Source organism: Pan paniscus, chromosome 8 (genome assembly GCF_029289425.2).
Source record: "Pan paniscus chromosome 8, NHGRI_mPanPan1-v2.0_pri, whole genome shotgun sequence".
In the NCBI taxonomy this organism is placed as follows: Eukaryota; Metazoa; Chordata; class Mammalia; order Primates; family Hominidae; genus Pan; species Pan paniscus.
In genome coordinates, this window is record NC_073257.2 from 19,803,751 (window position 1) to 19,819,721 (window position 15,971).

The 15,971-nt window shown below is 44.6% G+C and overlaps 1 protein-coding gene across 3 annotated transcripts in view; it reads right to left on the reverse strand.

Annotated features, from left to right (window-relative positions):
- SFMBT2 (Scm like with four mbt domains 2) overlaps window positions 1-15,971 on the reverse strand; it is a 256,051-nt gene that overhangs the window by 102,955 nt on the left and 137,125 nt on the right. For all 3 annotated transcript variants that reach the window (XM_034929914.2, XM_008953126.4, XM_055092391.2), the window contains one exon: window positions 15,572-15,669. In XM_034929914.2, coding sequence (XP_034785805.2) covers window positions 15,572-15,669 — 98 coding nt within the window. The remainder of the gene's footprint in view (window positions 1-15,571; window positions 15,670-15,971) is intronic.

Here is a 15,971-nt window from a genome sequence, read left to right on the forward strand (position 1 = left end):
AAGGTCTGAAAGGTTAATACATATTCCAAAAACGTTCTCAAGGTGAGTGGCTTATCACACAGAAAGCCAGGGTTTGTAACACTCTGGCCATGCCTTGCTCCCTGTCCCATTGTTTATAGACCTGCAGTCTCTCAGAATCATCGGATGCTCAGCAATGACTGAGGCTCAGGGAGTGCGTGAATCAGTACAGACTCACAGGTGAAATGACCAAATGTTCTGATCCCTTTGCCGAGTAGGGGGTTACGTATGCAGGCATGTCTGGATGGATTTACTTTTAGGAGAATCCAGATGCCGGCAGGGAAAAGAATAAATCCTGTTGTGATCTAGAGACTTTGCAGGTCACCACAAGAGCAAGATCTTGTTAAATATTAAGGAGCTTTAAAGCAGGTTTCCACTCTCCTAAACTGAGCCTTTCCTTTCATCAAGTTGTTAAGTGCAGGACATCATATATTCATGTAAAGGTTTATCTGACATGTTCGTGCTGGCCTTTCTGGTTATAAATGGCACTGGCGACAAAACTGGAGGCAGATTTTATCTTATCCTTGACTTTATGTCATTGAGACAGGCAGATTCAAAGTAGGGTGGCTGGCGGAAGGACGGAAGAGAGAAAGCTCAGGAATGAACAGTCTCCACACCTTTTATTGACACCCAGCAAAGTAGGCCAGCCTCCTCAGTGTGCCCTCCCTGGGGGCAGGGGTGACAGCGCTGAAGGGCAAGGCCCGGTGTCATGGCCACACCACTGGGCTCCCCTTATTACATGGTGTCCTCATTTCCCATTAGCTCTCAAACCTCTGAAGTCCTAAAGTTAAAAGAGAGAAGCTCAAACTTCTCTTTACGTCAGGTTCCTCCCTGGAGACGCTGCTATTGGCAACTGTCTGTTCATGAAAGGTACTATGGGGCTTAAACGGGTGGCCTAACTTGCAAAAGGATTGGTGGTTTTTTAATTTTTTTTGGAGGGGGGATGGGGGGAGCCACCTCCAAACAATTTTACCGTGGCTTAAATCCACAATAAGATCTTCTGTAGATAAAAGAATTATAATCTTTTCCTAATTATTTTTATTAATAGAGAATGGAATAGAAAACGCCCAAAAAATAAAAATCAGGCACAATGATCACTTTGAAATGTGTCTAGTTTTATAAACAAGAGATGTATCCCCTTTGCACACCTCCAAATCCCATACACCAATTACGCTAAGTTCATGCTAATATGATCTCACCCTCCCTGCAAGTTCCCCAGGAACTGGCAAGAGCCAGAATTATCCGCGGTAAGCAGAAGCCATTTGGGAGTGAGAACTCCCGGAGCAGAGAACTGAAAGTTGACTAAATTCTTAAATTCTTAACGTTTAGGATTAAAAGCAAGTTGCTATCTAGCGGACTGCAGACAGCGGAGCTCAGGCCCCAGTGATCAAGCAGCTGCGATAGCGAACTCTATATAGATCTGGATTTTGTGATTTTTATAGTTACATTTATTGTTTGACCAATGTTACCCTCTTCAGTGTGTCTCTTATAAGATTTTCTCCAATACTCATAAAAACTAGATGGCCCCGCTGGTCCTTTTTTGCCATGGAATTCACGTGCTTCAGTTCAAGTACCCAGAACAGGCAAAGGATCCCACAGATGAACCCCACCTCGCAGTTCTGTATGTTGCCAGGGACGGGTATTCAACGAACTGGACTTCTCTGGGGTTTTCCACCCAAAGAGATTCTGTTTAACAAACCTCTTCAAGTCTGTAAAGAAACGGGAATGGCAACAGGAGGTAGGGGAGCACGCGCTCTGCAGAACCGTGCTTTCAGGCCCAGACACTGGGGATGCCTGAGAAAACAGACCTGGCTCCAGCCATGGGGTAGAAACCTCGCAAGTTCAATCAATGGCACCGAGATCACAGAGGGACATGCACCAGTCTGCTAACAAAATCACCTACCATCAAAACAGCCTCTATTTCTTTTCTTTTATTTCTTTTTTTTTTTGACACAGAGTTTCTCCCTCGTCGCCCAGGCTGGAGTACAATGGCGCGATCTCAGCTTACTTCAAACTCCACCTCCTGGGTTCAAGTGATTCTCCTGCCTCAACCTCCCGAGTAGCTGGACTACAGGCACGTGCCACTAATGCCCAGGAAATTTTTGTATTTTTAGTAGAGACAGGGTTTCACCATGTTAGCCAGGCTGGTCTCGAACTCCTGACCTCAGGTGATCCACCCGCCTTGGTTTCCCAAAGTGCTGGGATTACAGGCGTGAGCCACCGTGCCCGGCCAACAGCCTCTATGTCAAAGCCATTTGGGGATAACATGATGAGAAGGAGATATCCATCATGTATCCCACAAACATTAACTGCTAAATGACTTGGGGAAAAAATTAAGCTCTGTCTCTATATATGGGCTTAAGGCAAATGCCTGGAGAATGTAAGTGTCCCACCTGAAGGCCAAACTCAGCTACAAGTGTTTGAGTGTTGCTGCATTTAGCTGCTGAATAAGGGAAAAAGAAACCAGTCACCATAGAAACTGCAGCCTCACAATCTATCGTAAGAGAAGCCCGCATCTTCCTTACCCCTTTGGCTGTGCCAGACGGAATGAGAAAGAAAAGCTTCTCTCTCGGCCACATTTAATCTTCTCTCCTCAGCCTTTAATCTAGGTCTCCGATGCTAAAATGTAGGAGAGATTCCCTCCTAAGGGTTAAATCTATAATCACACTGACAGGTACATCATTCAAAGCTAAGAAAACACTGAAAACAATCACTGGATGTGGAATCTTCAGTGCTATGAGCAGCGTGAACACTCTTAGTAGAGAGGGTGTCCATGCAGGGAAGGCCTTTATTTCTTTCTTGGTTTGTGTGGGGAAAAATGGCCTCACACAGCATTTCTTATTTTAGCCTTCTCTACGTGTCCGCGTCCCTTCCTTTATTAAACATCGAGAAATAGAGAAAGCAAGATACTTAAAGAAACCATTTCAGGTACAGTTTCAGACCCAACCAAACCAGACTCAATGCAGTGCACTGCCGTGACTGCTAGTCCTTTATTTACAGATTTCCAGGGTGCCTTTTATCCCTTATCAGTGATGTGTGTATAATCTCGATACTTATGTCAAAGACGACAGAGACTGTGCTGCAGAAGGACACCAAGACACTGGGTATTTTACGGAAGTACTTAGACCAGGCACACATTTGCTCTGTTCTGAGTCCAGATGAAGTACAAGCCTCAGTTATCCTGACCTTGGATCCCTGTAACCTCCATGAGGTACAGATTCTGATTAGGAACTGGTCAGGGAGGTGATAAGAGAATGGATTGGAATTAGTGTCCTGGGCATATGACTCACATCAAAAACAAACTTCTCCTTGGCTTCAAATAAAACGGAAATAAGCGCGAAGCACTACGGAGTCACTGCCCAGCCGCACCTCACCCGTCAGCTACATACACTCCTGAGACGCATGACATGAAACAGCGATCAATTCAGCAGAAAAGCATTAGCTGCCTATAAAAAAGCAGAAACCCTGGATGCCAACCGTATCCCCGGACCACAGTGCTCTCTTGGGCTTATTCCTCAAGTTCCTTATATCTTTATTCTCTATTTGTTTAGTTAGAAAACAGTATACAGTAGCAGGTTAGTGCCTGGATCAAACAATCCGAAAAGACGGACACTTTAAAAAAGAGGAAAAAAAAAAAAAAAAGCTTACATAAAACATGTGTAGACATTAAGCCTAGTCCGTGATCACTTTCAACAAGCAGCAAACCTTGACATTTCAGGTTTGTGAGCAACAGGATTTCGTGGAACATGATTTGTTTTTGTTTTGTTTTTTTAATGCTGAGATTTTAATTTTATGTTTTGATTTCTTTTTTAATGCTGAGATCTCCCTCCCTCCCTCCTTCCCTCCCTGCCTGCCTCCCTCCCTCCCTCCCTCTTTCCCTCCCTCCCCTGCCTCCCTCTCTTCCTCCCTCCCTTCCTTCCTTCTCTGAGATGAAGTCTCGCTCTATCTCCCAGACTGGAGTGCAATGGCACAATCTCAGCTCACTGCAACCTCTGCCTCCCGGGTTCAAGTGATTCTCCTGCTTCAGCCTCCCACGTAGCTGGGATTACATGCGCATGCCACCACGCCCGACTAATTTTTGTATATTGTGTAGAGATGGGGTTTCACCATGTTGCCCAGGCTGCTCTAGAAATCCTGAGTTCATGCAATCCTCCCGCCTGGCCTCTCAAAGTGCTGAGGTTACAGGCATGAGCCACCGCGCCTGGCCCCTGAGATGTCTTCTTAATTTCAATTCCTCCCAAATACTCTTCTCGGTGCTCTCAACTCTTTCCTCTTCTTAGCAAAGAACTGAGCTGGGGTATTTTTAGTTGATTACAAAAGTGCCATCCTTAGTTGTAAACTCACCATCCCATAAATGGAGCCATTCCCCTCTTAGGCTAGTCATCTCTATTATTCAGAACTACTCACAGGAGGCTTGCTTAATTTAAGTTATAGTGATGACCTCTCCTATGTTTTGATCCTTCTAAGTTAATTTTTGGACTTATTTCCCCATGAATCCCCATTCAAGAATATTTACTGAGAACTGATGATGTCCTGGGTACTGCGGAAGGCACTGGGGATAAAGCAGTCATGAAAATACAAACTTGGCTCTCGTGGAGCCTGCATTCTAGCTAGGGGAAGGAGGCCATATGCAAAAAACTATTTAAATTAAATTTAAAAAATAAAAGGCAAAGTGCTATATAATAGTCAGAGGAATCAGTGCTGAGATCAGTGCTGAACCAGGATAGCAGGGAGAGTGCACAGAAGGGGAGATAGTGGCACAGAGTGCGGTTTTCTTTCCTTTTTTTTTTTTTTTTTGAGACAGAGTCTTGCTCTGTCACCCAGGCTGGAGTGCAATAGCATGATCTCAGCTCACTGCAACCTCCGCCTCCCAGGTTCAAGTGATTCTCCTGCCTCAGCCACCCTAGTAGCTGGGATTATAGGCAAGCGCCACCATGCCCAGATAATTTTTGTATTTTTAGTAGAGATGGGGTTTCACCATGTTGGCCAGGCTGGTCTCGAACTCCTGACCTCAGGTGATCCACCCACCTCGGCCTCCCAAAGTGCTGGGATTACAGGCATAAGCCACCACGCCCAGTCCAGGGTTCTCTAATTTTAAGCAGACACCCGTAGGAAGTGAGGGAAGGGGCCATGCAGGAATCTGGGGGTGACCTTCCAGGCAGACCAGGCATTATACAAAGGCCTTAGGCAGGAGTAAGCAGGTGTCAGTGGGATAGTAGGGAGCTGGAGGGGGCACGGCAGGTACGTGAAGCCTCCAGCATCAGGCGCCTGGACCCAGGCATCACGCCCTGATGAGATGACATGACACAGGGAGGCAGGAGCAAAAGTGGGACTCCATCTGACTTCAGTTTCAACAGAAGCCCTCTGGCTGCAGTCGGGGGACACAATGACTAGAAGCCAGGAAACAAGCTCTGGCTTGATGGGACAGAGATGGTGGCCTGGACTTGGGCAGTGGCAAAGGCCACACAGAAGAGTGAGTTCAGGACAGAGTTTGAAGGGAGAGCCAACAAAATTTCCTGATGGGTGGAATGGAAGTGTGCAGAGAAGGGTTCACCTGGGAGGCCTGAGGCTGTGGTCCTCACAGAGGGGGCTCGCCTGCAAGGGGGGGTCTGTGGCTGCAATCTGGAAATGTGGCTGATAAAAAATAGCTTATATCAATCTAAAACTTTTCCTAAATATAAGAGTGGTTTGCTGTGTCTAAACTGTGTGTACAAACAATCTGGTTTATGGTTTCCTTCTAAGAGTTGGGAATTCTGGTCTGTGCCAGGCAGAGGGTTCCTATGTGACCAGTCCCCAGTAAAAACCCTGAGCACTGAGTGTCTAAGGAACTGCCCTGGTAGAAGAGTACCTGGCACCTCTTGTCACAGCTGGGTGCTGTGTGACGCCTCCAGGAGGGGGCTCTGGAAGCTTCTGTGTGGTTTTCTGGACTTCACCCCATTGCTGATTCTGTTTTCTATCCTTTCACTGTAATAACCTATAACCATGAGTGTAACGATTTCTGAATCCTGTGAGTCCTTTCAGTAAATTACCAAACCTGGGGCAGATGCGGGGATCCCCAACACAGAGGTGTGAAGCGGAGAGAGGCTACAAGGAGGATGCCAAGGCTCTGGACTCAAGTGCAGTTGTCTTTCTGTTTGTTTGAGATGGAGTCTCACTCTGTTGCCCAGGCTGAAGTGCAGTAGCAAGATCTCAGCTCACTGCAACCTCCGCCTCTCGGGTTCAAGTGACTTCTGGCTAATTTTTGCATTTTTAGTACAGATGTGGTTTCACCATGTTGGCCAGGCTGGTCTAGAACTCCTGACCTCAAGTGATCTGCCAGCCTCAGCCTCCCAAAGAAGTGCAGTTGTCTTATGCATAATTCCCTGCACTCTAAGGCAAATCTCTGAGTAGCTCATTTAGAATTTCAAACACACTGAGATTTTCAATATTTTTTTAAAGAACACAAAAAAGTTCCAACAATTTCCCTTCTTTAAAGGATAAAAAAAGGATCATAGATGTTAGTGACATTTCAGATATGCCCCTTCCTTGCTGTGACAAGGTGTGGTCGTGAACGAAGTAAGCTAGAGAGCTTCTGTCTTCTCCCAGCTACATTTCTGTATTCCTCTAAGGAAACAATATTTTATTTCCATTAACTAGAAAATTGGGAATTGCTGTTTCTTATTTATAGATCTTTTTGATGGACAAATGAGTTGTCAGTGAAACTTGTACAATTTAACATTTGCAAACACGTAGGATCTCAGATATGGAATACGATTTATAAGAATTGCTGGGAATGAAAAAGTAATATGGAGGCTCGTAAATGTCAGACACGTGACATGTTACAATTACTGATAGGCTTTTATTTTCTAGTCTCCTCTAGCCCTAGTTTTAAAACTTACCAAGCCCCCAAAAATCCTTTAGTGGTCTCTTAATATACACTCAGTGAACTGGAAAACTGAGGCAACAAAGACATTATTGACCAAAAGACTGAGTCTGTCCTGTAATAAACTTCATTGTTTGATGACAGAAACAAACTGACAGAAACCAACTGACAGAAACCCATCCTAGTAGTCCTTCGCAAAAGACAAAAATAAAAAGCTTTTATGGAAACTGGGGCATTTTGCTTGAGTGGACTATTGGGATATGTCATAAGTTAATCAAATGATGGTTTCCAGAGGCTGCAAAATTGGTCAAAGTGACTATGTCAAAGAAAGGTTTTATCTAATTTTTTTTTTTTTTTTTTTTTTGAGACAGAGTCTCGCGCTCTGTCGCCCAGGCTGGAGTGCAGTGGCACGATCTCGGCTCACTGCAATCTCCACCTCTCAGGTTCAAGTGATTCTTCTGCCTCAGCCTCCCGAGTAGCTGGGATTACAGGTGCCCACCACCACGCCCAGCTAATTTTTGTATTTTTAATAGAGAAAGGGTTTCGCCATGTTGGCCAGGCTGGTCTCAAACTCCTGACCTCAGGTGATTCACCCACCTCGGCCTCCCAAAGTGCTGCGATTACAGGCATAAGCCACCACACCTGGCCTTTATCTACTTTCTAAACATATCTTAAGTTGATTTTTAAAAGGAAGATTTCTTTTTGTTCCAAAAGCTGAGACTCATCCAGCTGTGTGATGCAGAGACATCTGCTCTAAATTAAAATCCACTGAGAGCCACGGTGATATACAGTGCAGTCACCTCTACAGACTTGTTATAGACATGGATAGTATATGGATAGTTTTGGCAAATCTTTTAGGCCTCTAAATAACAGGGTTGGTCTTCAAGAAAAAAAAGTCATTATTTATTTTTCAATAAAATGAGGCTTTTAATGTCCTTTGGGTTTTTTTAAACCTATTTCATCAACTATTTATCCTTCAACTGAGTGTACATTTTGGAAATGATCTGTATTTTCCAAATAAGGTAAGTCAGAATTCCCAGTAAAGTATGGCATCCAAAGCTATTCACAGTGATCTCTTAAATCAAAGATAAATAACAGTAGAAATAATAATCATGAGCTTGTTCTCACACTGTTCCAGTTTGTATTCAAGACAGAAAGGAACACCTACCCAGGAGCTCAATCACATTGCATGCACAGACACCGACAACCACACAGACGTGTGAACACATCCCCCCACATGAGCAACCGCAGCATAATGGGACTCATCCCATCCAAATACCCATTTCATCTAAAGTGTAAAAATAATAAAAAGAACTTCTTGGAAATACTGCTCATCTCCGGCCATTAAATGTGCTTAGCTTTGACTTCTGTCTCATAACAGCTGAACGCTATGGCAATTTTCCATAACAACACGCATCTCAGATGACTCACTGCTGAATTCAAACACATATTCCTTTTACCGTAATGAAAGAAACTAGAAAGAAGTCTGCCTGCTGAGAAACAGTGATGATCAACAGTGATAACAGAGAAAAAAAGCAAGTGTGTGTGTGTGTGTGTCTCTTTTTGGATCCTGCACAAAGAATACTGCTTGCTAGAACTTGTAAAAACTTGAGAGAAGATTTCTTTTGTTTTCTTTTTTTTTTTAATAAATGAAGCAACTGCTAAGACAGTTGGATCCTCATCCCATGCATCCATACCATTTCTCTGAACATTACCTTCGTGTAAGCAGAGGAAGTCAGTAGAGAGTGCCACTGTGTTATTTCTAAGATTTCTGTACATACATGAAATGCGATCAGATTGGGTTGAAGAGTGTCTCCCTGCAAATTCATACCCACCCAGAAGCTATCATGCAATCTTATTTGAAAATAGGGTCTTTGTAACTGCAATCGAGTTAAGACAAAGTTGGATGGGATTCACACAGGGCCAGTCAAATGACGGTTGTCTTGTAAGCAGAGAGAAATTTGAACAGATGTGGAGAAGGCCAATGTGAACCTGGAGGCAGGGAACCGAGGGAGGTGGCCACAGACCAAGCAAAGCCCAGGACACAGGCGACCCCAGAAGCCAGGGGCGCCCTCTGCTTCCACCCAGAGCCTTCGGGGAGTGTGGTCCTGCCAACACCCTGATTTCACACACTAGTCTCCAGAAGCATGAGAGAACAAATTTCTGTCATTTTAAGTTATCCAGTCCATGGGAATCTGTGACAGTAGCCTTTGCAAACTAAGAAAATGGTGTTCTCACACCCTCCAAATTAAACGTGTAGATTCTCACTCATTACAAAATATAGTTTAGAAACCTCCTGTGTCTCTTCCATTGAACTGAAATAAGAGAAAACATTAATGAAAGTATCTCACCAGCTTTAAGAACACATAATATTCAATGCAACTAATGTCTATTTATAAAGTGCCTAACCCCACACCCTGCCTCATGAGAGGCCCAAAAGTAATATTCAGTATCTGCTCTTAAAGCACTCCTTAATTATGCACAAAATACTGAATAAGATGATAATGCTCACATACCCTACCAAAATAATAGTCTGAATTCTCATGGGAAGAAATTAAAGTGAGGGAAGAAGGTAAGGTAATTGTATTTTGGAAAACACGAACAAACTATTAAACTCTGGAATCAGGTCAACAGCACATAATAGCTTTGTGCAAAGACAATAAATGTTTAATGAATTAGTTAATTTTTAATTACAAATATATTAGAATGATTAATGTGTATACCTTTTGAGTCTTAGTATTCACACCTCTAAATAAGTGTGCATGTCCATTTAATCTATATATGAACTCAAAAATTTTAAATTCAGGCCAGGCATGGTGGCTCACGCCTATAAATCCAGCACTTTGGGAGGCCGAGGTGGGTGGATTGCTTGACTTCAGGAGTTCAAGACCAGCCTGGCGAACATGGTGAAACCCCATCTCTACTAAAAATACAAAAAACATTAGCTGGGCCTGGTGGTGCATGCCTGTAATCCCAGCTACTTGGGAGGCTGAGGCAGGAGAATCTCTTGAACCCAGGAGGCAGAGGTTGCAGGGGGCCAAGCTGAGATCATGCCACTGCACTCCAGCCTGGGTGACAGGGCAAGATTGCCTCCAAAAAAAAAAAAAATTAAATTCAAGGAGTTGAAGACATATGTCCATGAATTCACGCATTTATTGGACAGGTATTTAATGAGTGCTACTATGGTCAAGAAAGTATGTTTCTAAGAATGGACAGGAAAGACACAGTCCTTGCCTTCCTGGAGCTTCAAAGTTAGGCAAAAAGAGGCCGGTATTATACAAGGAGCTGCACAAATGATTAAGCATAACTGTGACAGAACAAGCTGCTGAAGGACACCAACAGAGGCTCAAGTTCATCTGGGCCAGGGCCAGGGGTCCAGGGAAGGATTCCTTTGGGGAATCTATATTTGAAAATGAAAGATGAGTAGGACTTTAACAGAACAAAATAGGTATGCATTAGTCCATTTTCACTGATAAAGATGTACCCGAGACTGGGCAATTTACGAAAGAAAGAGGCTTATTAGACTTATAGCTCCACATGGCTGGGGAGGTCTCACAATCATGGTGGAAAATGAAAGGCACATCTCACATGGCAGCAGACAAGAGAAGAGAGCTTCTGCAGGGAAACTCCCATTTTTAAAACCATCAGATCTCGTGAGACTTATTCACTATCACGAGAACAGCAAGGGAAAGACCCACCCCCATGATTCAGTTATCTCCCACCGGGTCCCTCCCACAACATGTGGGAATTCTGGGAGCTACAAGATGAGATTTGGGTGGGGACACAGAGCCAAACCATATCAAGGTACAAAGGGCGTTACAGAAACATAACAAGTGCACCTCCTGGTACAGCAAGGAGGGGCACGGAAGGAGACACTGCACAGGGGAGCGAGTGAAAAATCTCCCCAGGCTCAGCATGTCCAGGAAGGATGTGGCAGCTTGATCGTACCCTAGAGTCCAAACAACAAGATTCTTTTCAACAGCAGTGCCAGGTTAAAACAGCAGGCTGAAAACCCACATTCATTTCACCTCCTCCTAAACTCTAACCAAAACTACAGTCCAGAGACTTTTTTTTAAAAAGACACAAACCCACTCAGCACACAAAGGTAAGGAAGCAAAAAAGCTGATGAAGAAGAAGTGAGTAATTTAACACATTCAGCAAAGTCAAATCACAGGCCTTCAGCAGAAAAGCTGAGCACCAATACAGTGACTCCTGCAGAAGCCTTGAAAGGCTCAGAAACGAGTCCCACCAGATATGTCCGAAACCGGGGGGTCGATAGGAGCTTAAGATATAAGCATGGGGAGGTGACTGGGAAGCAGAGGCAGTTAGACGCCCCCCACAGCCTCCCTGATCCCTGTCTCAGCCTTCTCTGAACAGGCTGGGGCAGGAACCAACACTGCAGGCCAGCACCCAGCCCTCCTCTCTCCACGTGGCTCCTGGAACGCTGGCAGTCAGACCTGGAGCCCCAGGTGGGACACTGGGAGACTGAAAAGCTCTCCCTGGAAAACCAGCCAAAGAGGAAATACTACAGGACAAGAAGCAGCCCACAAGCCACACTCCAGGGGCTGACCACCACATTCTAATCCCCCCCACCCTCTTTCATTTTTTTGAGACAGAGTCTCGCTTTGTCGCCCAGACTGGAGTGCAGTGGTGCAATCTCAGCTCACTGCAACCTCTGCCTCCCGGGTTCAAGGAATTCTCCTGCCTCAGCCTCCTGAGTAGCTGGGATTACAGATGGATGCCACCATGCCCAGCTAATTTTTTTGTATTTTTAGTAGAGACAGGGTTTTATCATGTTGGCCAGGCTGGTCTAGAACTCCTGACCTCAAATGATCTGCCCGTCTCGGCCTCCCAAAGTGCTGCGATTACAGGCGTGAGCCACCAACACCCCAGCCAAAACCTCTGATTCTTGAGACAAATGATAGCTCACCTAAAATTCTACACCCACACAAACTATCAATAAAGTATACGGATAAGACAGACATTTTTAGCCACTTTTAGTGAGAAGGAAATGTAGACAGCATTTTATCATCTTTGCAACTTACGGACACAATGCCAAAGTCAGCCAGACCAAGATTGTTAACAATATTAGCTTATTTTGACTACACTAAAAAGATTTCTGAGTTGAGTCCTACTCCTGGTCCAGCTGCCTAGACAAGATGAGAACATTCATTCCACTGCAAAGAAACAGTGAACTTCAGCCTGCTCCTGAGAGCTAAGTTGTAAAATCAGAAAACAAGAACCAACCAACCCCCGCCCACATTTTTTAATGTATTTTTTTTTAATTATACTTTAAGTTCTAGGGTACATGTGCACAACGTGCAGGTTTGTTACATATGTATACATGTGCCATGTTGGTGTACTGCACCCATTAACTCACCAATTACATTAGGTGTATCTCCTAATGCTATCCCTCCCCACACCCCACGACAGACCCCAGTGTGTGATGTTCCCAACCCTGTGTCCAAGTGTTCTCATTGTTCAATTCCCACCTATGAGTGAGAACATGCGGTGTTTGGTTTTCTGTCCTTGCAATACTCTGCTCAGAATGATGGTTTCCAGCTTCATCCATGTCCCAATGTGCTGGAGAGGATGTGGAGAGATAGGAACACTTTTACACTGTTTGTGGGACTGTAAACTAGTTCAACCATTGTGAAAGACAGTGTGGCGATTCCTCAAGGATCTAGAACTAGAAATACCATTTGACCCAGCAATCCCATTACTGGATATATACCCAAAGGATTATAAATCATGCTGCTATGAAGACACATGCACACGGATGTTTACTGCAGCACTATTCACAATAGCAAAGACTTGGAACCAACCCAAATGTTCATCAGTGATAGACTGGATTAAGAAAATGTGGCACATATACACCATGGAATACTATGCAGCCCCTGCCCACATTTCTAAGGGATGTGACCTCCAGTACTGAGAGTTCATGCTGCAACTTCAGTAGAAGCAAGTGTGGTAACCCCTCGTCTTCTTAAGATTAGCTCACAGACCAGGTGCAGTCGCTCACACCTGTTATCCCTGCACTTTAGGAAGCCAAGGCAGGAGGATCACTTGAGCCCAGATTTGAGACCAGCCTGGGCAACACAGTGAGACCCCATCTGTACAAAAACAAAAAATCTAAAAATTAGCTGATATGGTTTGGCTGTGTCCCCACCCAAATCTCATTTTGAATTATAGCTCCCATAATCCCCACATGTTGTGGGGACGTAATTGAATCATGCAGACGGTTTCCCCCATGCTATTCTCCTGATAGTGAGTAAGCTCTCATGAGATCTGATGATAAGGGCCTTCCCCCTTCATCCAGCTCTTATTCTCCTTCCTGCTGCCATGTGAAAAAGGACATCTTTGCTTCCCCTTTTACCATGATTTTAAGTTTCCTGAGGCCTCCCCAGCTTTGCTGAACTGTGAGTCAATTAAACCTCTTTCCTTTATAAATCACCCAGTCTCAGGTATGTCTTCCCTAACAGCGTGAGAACAAACTAATACATTAGCTAGGTGTGCTGGTGCATGCGTGTGGTTCTAGCTACTTGGGAGGCTGAGACAGGAGGATGGATTGAGCCTGGGAGTTTGACACTACAGCGAGCTATGATCACCCCACTGCACTCCAGCCTGGGTTACAGAGTGACACCATTTCTCCAAAAAAAAAAAAAATTAGCTCACGACTTCACCTACTGAATCCTCATCCACTCTGAGGAAAAGCAAAGCCAGTTTGGTGCCCAGACCACATCCAGCTTTCTTCCCTCTTCAGAGTAGGGAACGGGCCCTCTCTGAACAATGAGGACGGTGCCCACTTCCCGTCCTGTCAACAGGACTCAGCATCCCACTTAGGGAAGCATACACAGGCTGGAACGCCACAAAGAGAGGCACAGGCAGGACCCACAAAGCTGTGAGGCCCCGGGTGCCCTGGTCCCGCAGGGAGGCAGACCTGGGGCTGCGGCGGGGGCTTCACTGGCCTGGCAGCTCCGAGGCTTAGACCAGAGGGTGGGCATCTGTAATTTCCCATTGGCTCACTCCTTCAACTCCTCACATGTGTGTATAGGGTACTTCAAAATAAAATTTATTTTTTCAAGGGTGAAGGATGTGATTGGATTTGATTCACATTCAAAGATGACTGAGGCCACGGTGAAGAGAAAGGGGCAGGGGCGACGAGGACAGGCTGGCTCTGGTGGGGGTGGCAGAGCTGAGAGGTCCAACATTAAACGCTGTTTCTCTTGATCGTTTTTGTAAGGGCAGGACAGTATTAAAGGAAGGAAGAAGAAAAGGGAGAGAAGAGGGAAGGAGAGGAAGAGGAAGACAAAGAGGAGGAGAGAGAAAGATTTGGTCAGTGAGGCAAAAAATAACAACAATGCCCACCACAACTGTCGGCTTCACTGTCGGTCAATATCATGCTAACAGTGTATTATATTTACACTGTTCCTCCAGTACAGGAGCCCCCAAACACTGTAAAAATCATCATTCAGTTAAACGTCAGAACATAATCACATGGCTAAGTTAAGGAGGAGATCTTAATAGTCCAATTTTACAAACAGGAGAAGTACTGAATGAAAGGGTCCATGATTTGCCACAACTGCTTAAAAGGCTGAGTGAGGACTTAGGCGTCAGTAAAATCCAGCAAGCCCACATCCCCTACTAAATCCTTAAACTCTGCTGTACCACATTAAGTACATCTTCTACATGAAACTTGTACGACTCTGCAGACACGTGCCACCCCAGGGCTGGGAAGCAACTGGATGTCTGCCCGTCACAACCACATTGAGAACTGTCCAAGGACGCCAATGGTGTTGGGTCGCCGCCCACACTCCACGGGCTTGTTTTATGATTTCCTTGGATGAACCTGAATGGACCATCTTTGTCCAGAACCTAATATTCTATTTCACGTAAGTGTGAAGCATAATTTTTGAAGTGTAAAGAACTTGGTAGCCGTTTTGGTGGAGATGCATTTCACAAGCCCTTCATTTTCACGGGAGCACCTGGTGGAAGGCCTGGTACTTAGCAGAACCTCGGGACGTCAAGAAAACTGAACCACCACGAGATGAGTCATTTTCTGTCATTTTTACTAAACGTCAAAATTAGACTTGCTATATTTCCTTTTGTTTCTGTAGTAGGAAGTGAGGGGGTGAAAATATTTCCATAACAATATGCTACAAAGAAAGTCAGTAAACCTAAACAATTTTAATCAGCATCTTGTAATATGGGTCATTATGAAGATTATTTTTTAAAAAAGCAACATGAAACAGATAAAACCTTAAGCACTTAAAATGGAAACTGGTTAAGAAGGTGCCTTTTTCAAGTGGAAAAGGATTTCGTATGGAAAACTTTTTTTTTTTTATTGGAGATTAAGTCTCACTCTGTTGCCAGGCTGGAGTGCAACGGTGCGATCTCAGCTCACTGTAACCTCTGCCTCCTCAGTTCAAGCAATTCTCCTACCTCACACTCCCAAGTAGCTGGGATTGCAGGCACATACCACACGCCTGGCTAATTTTTGCATTTTTAGTAGAAAGAGGGTTTCACCATGTTAGCCAGGATGGTCTCGATCTCCTGATGTCATGATCCGCCCACCTCGGCCTCTCAAAGTGCTGGGATTACAGGCAAGAGCCACTGCACCCGGCTGGAAAACTTTGTAGACGGTTTTATTCTCAAAAAGGGTAGATACATTACTAAGAATCAACATCTTACCTTAAACACTTCCATTGGAAGAGGAAATTTGGCAGCATCAATAAGGGATTTTTCCAGAGTACATTTCCATTCAGAGGCCATCTTCAAAGGATAGATTTCTGTATCAACAGCAAATCACAGAAGAGTTGAAGGACTAACACGTTCTGCCGGGTGGCTCTTTCCTGCATGCTAATTCCCAGGCTTTCCTGATACCTCAGCACGGTCAGTGACCATGAGTGTTCACACCCCATACCCGCCATGAGCAGCCACCTGCTGAAAGGACTTTCTGAAATTAAATAGCAACTTGGGATTCTGCTGTCAGAAATGAAGAATAAACTTAATAGAGTTCTTCTTCAGGGAACATTTGTATGCATTTAGTTGGCATTCTGTAAGTAATTTAACGGTATTAATCACATTAGCA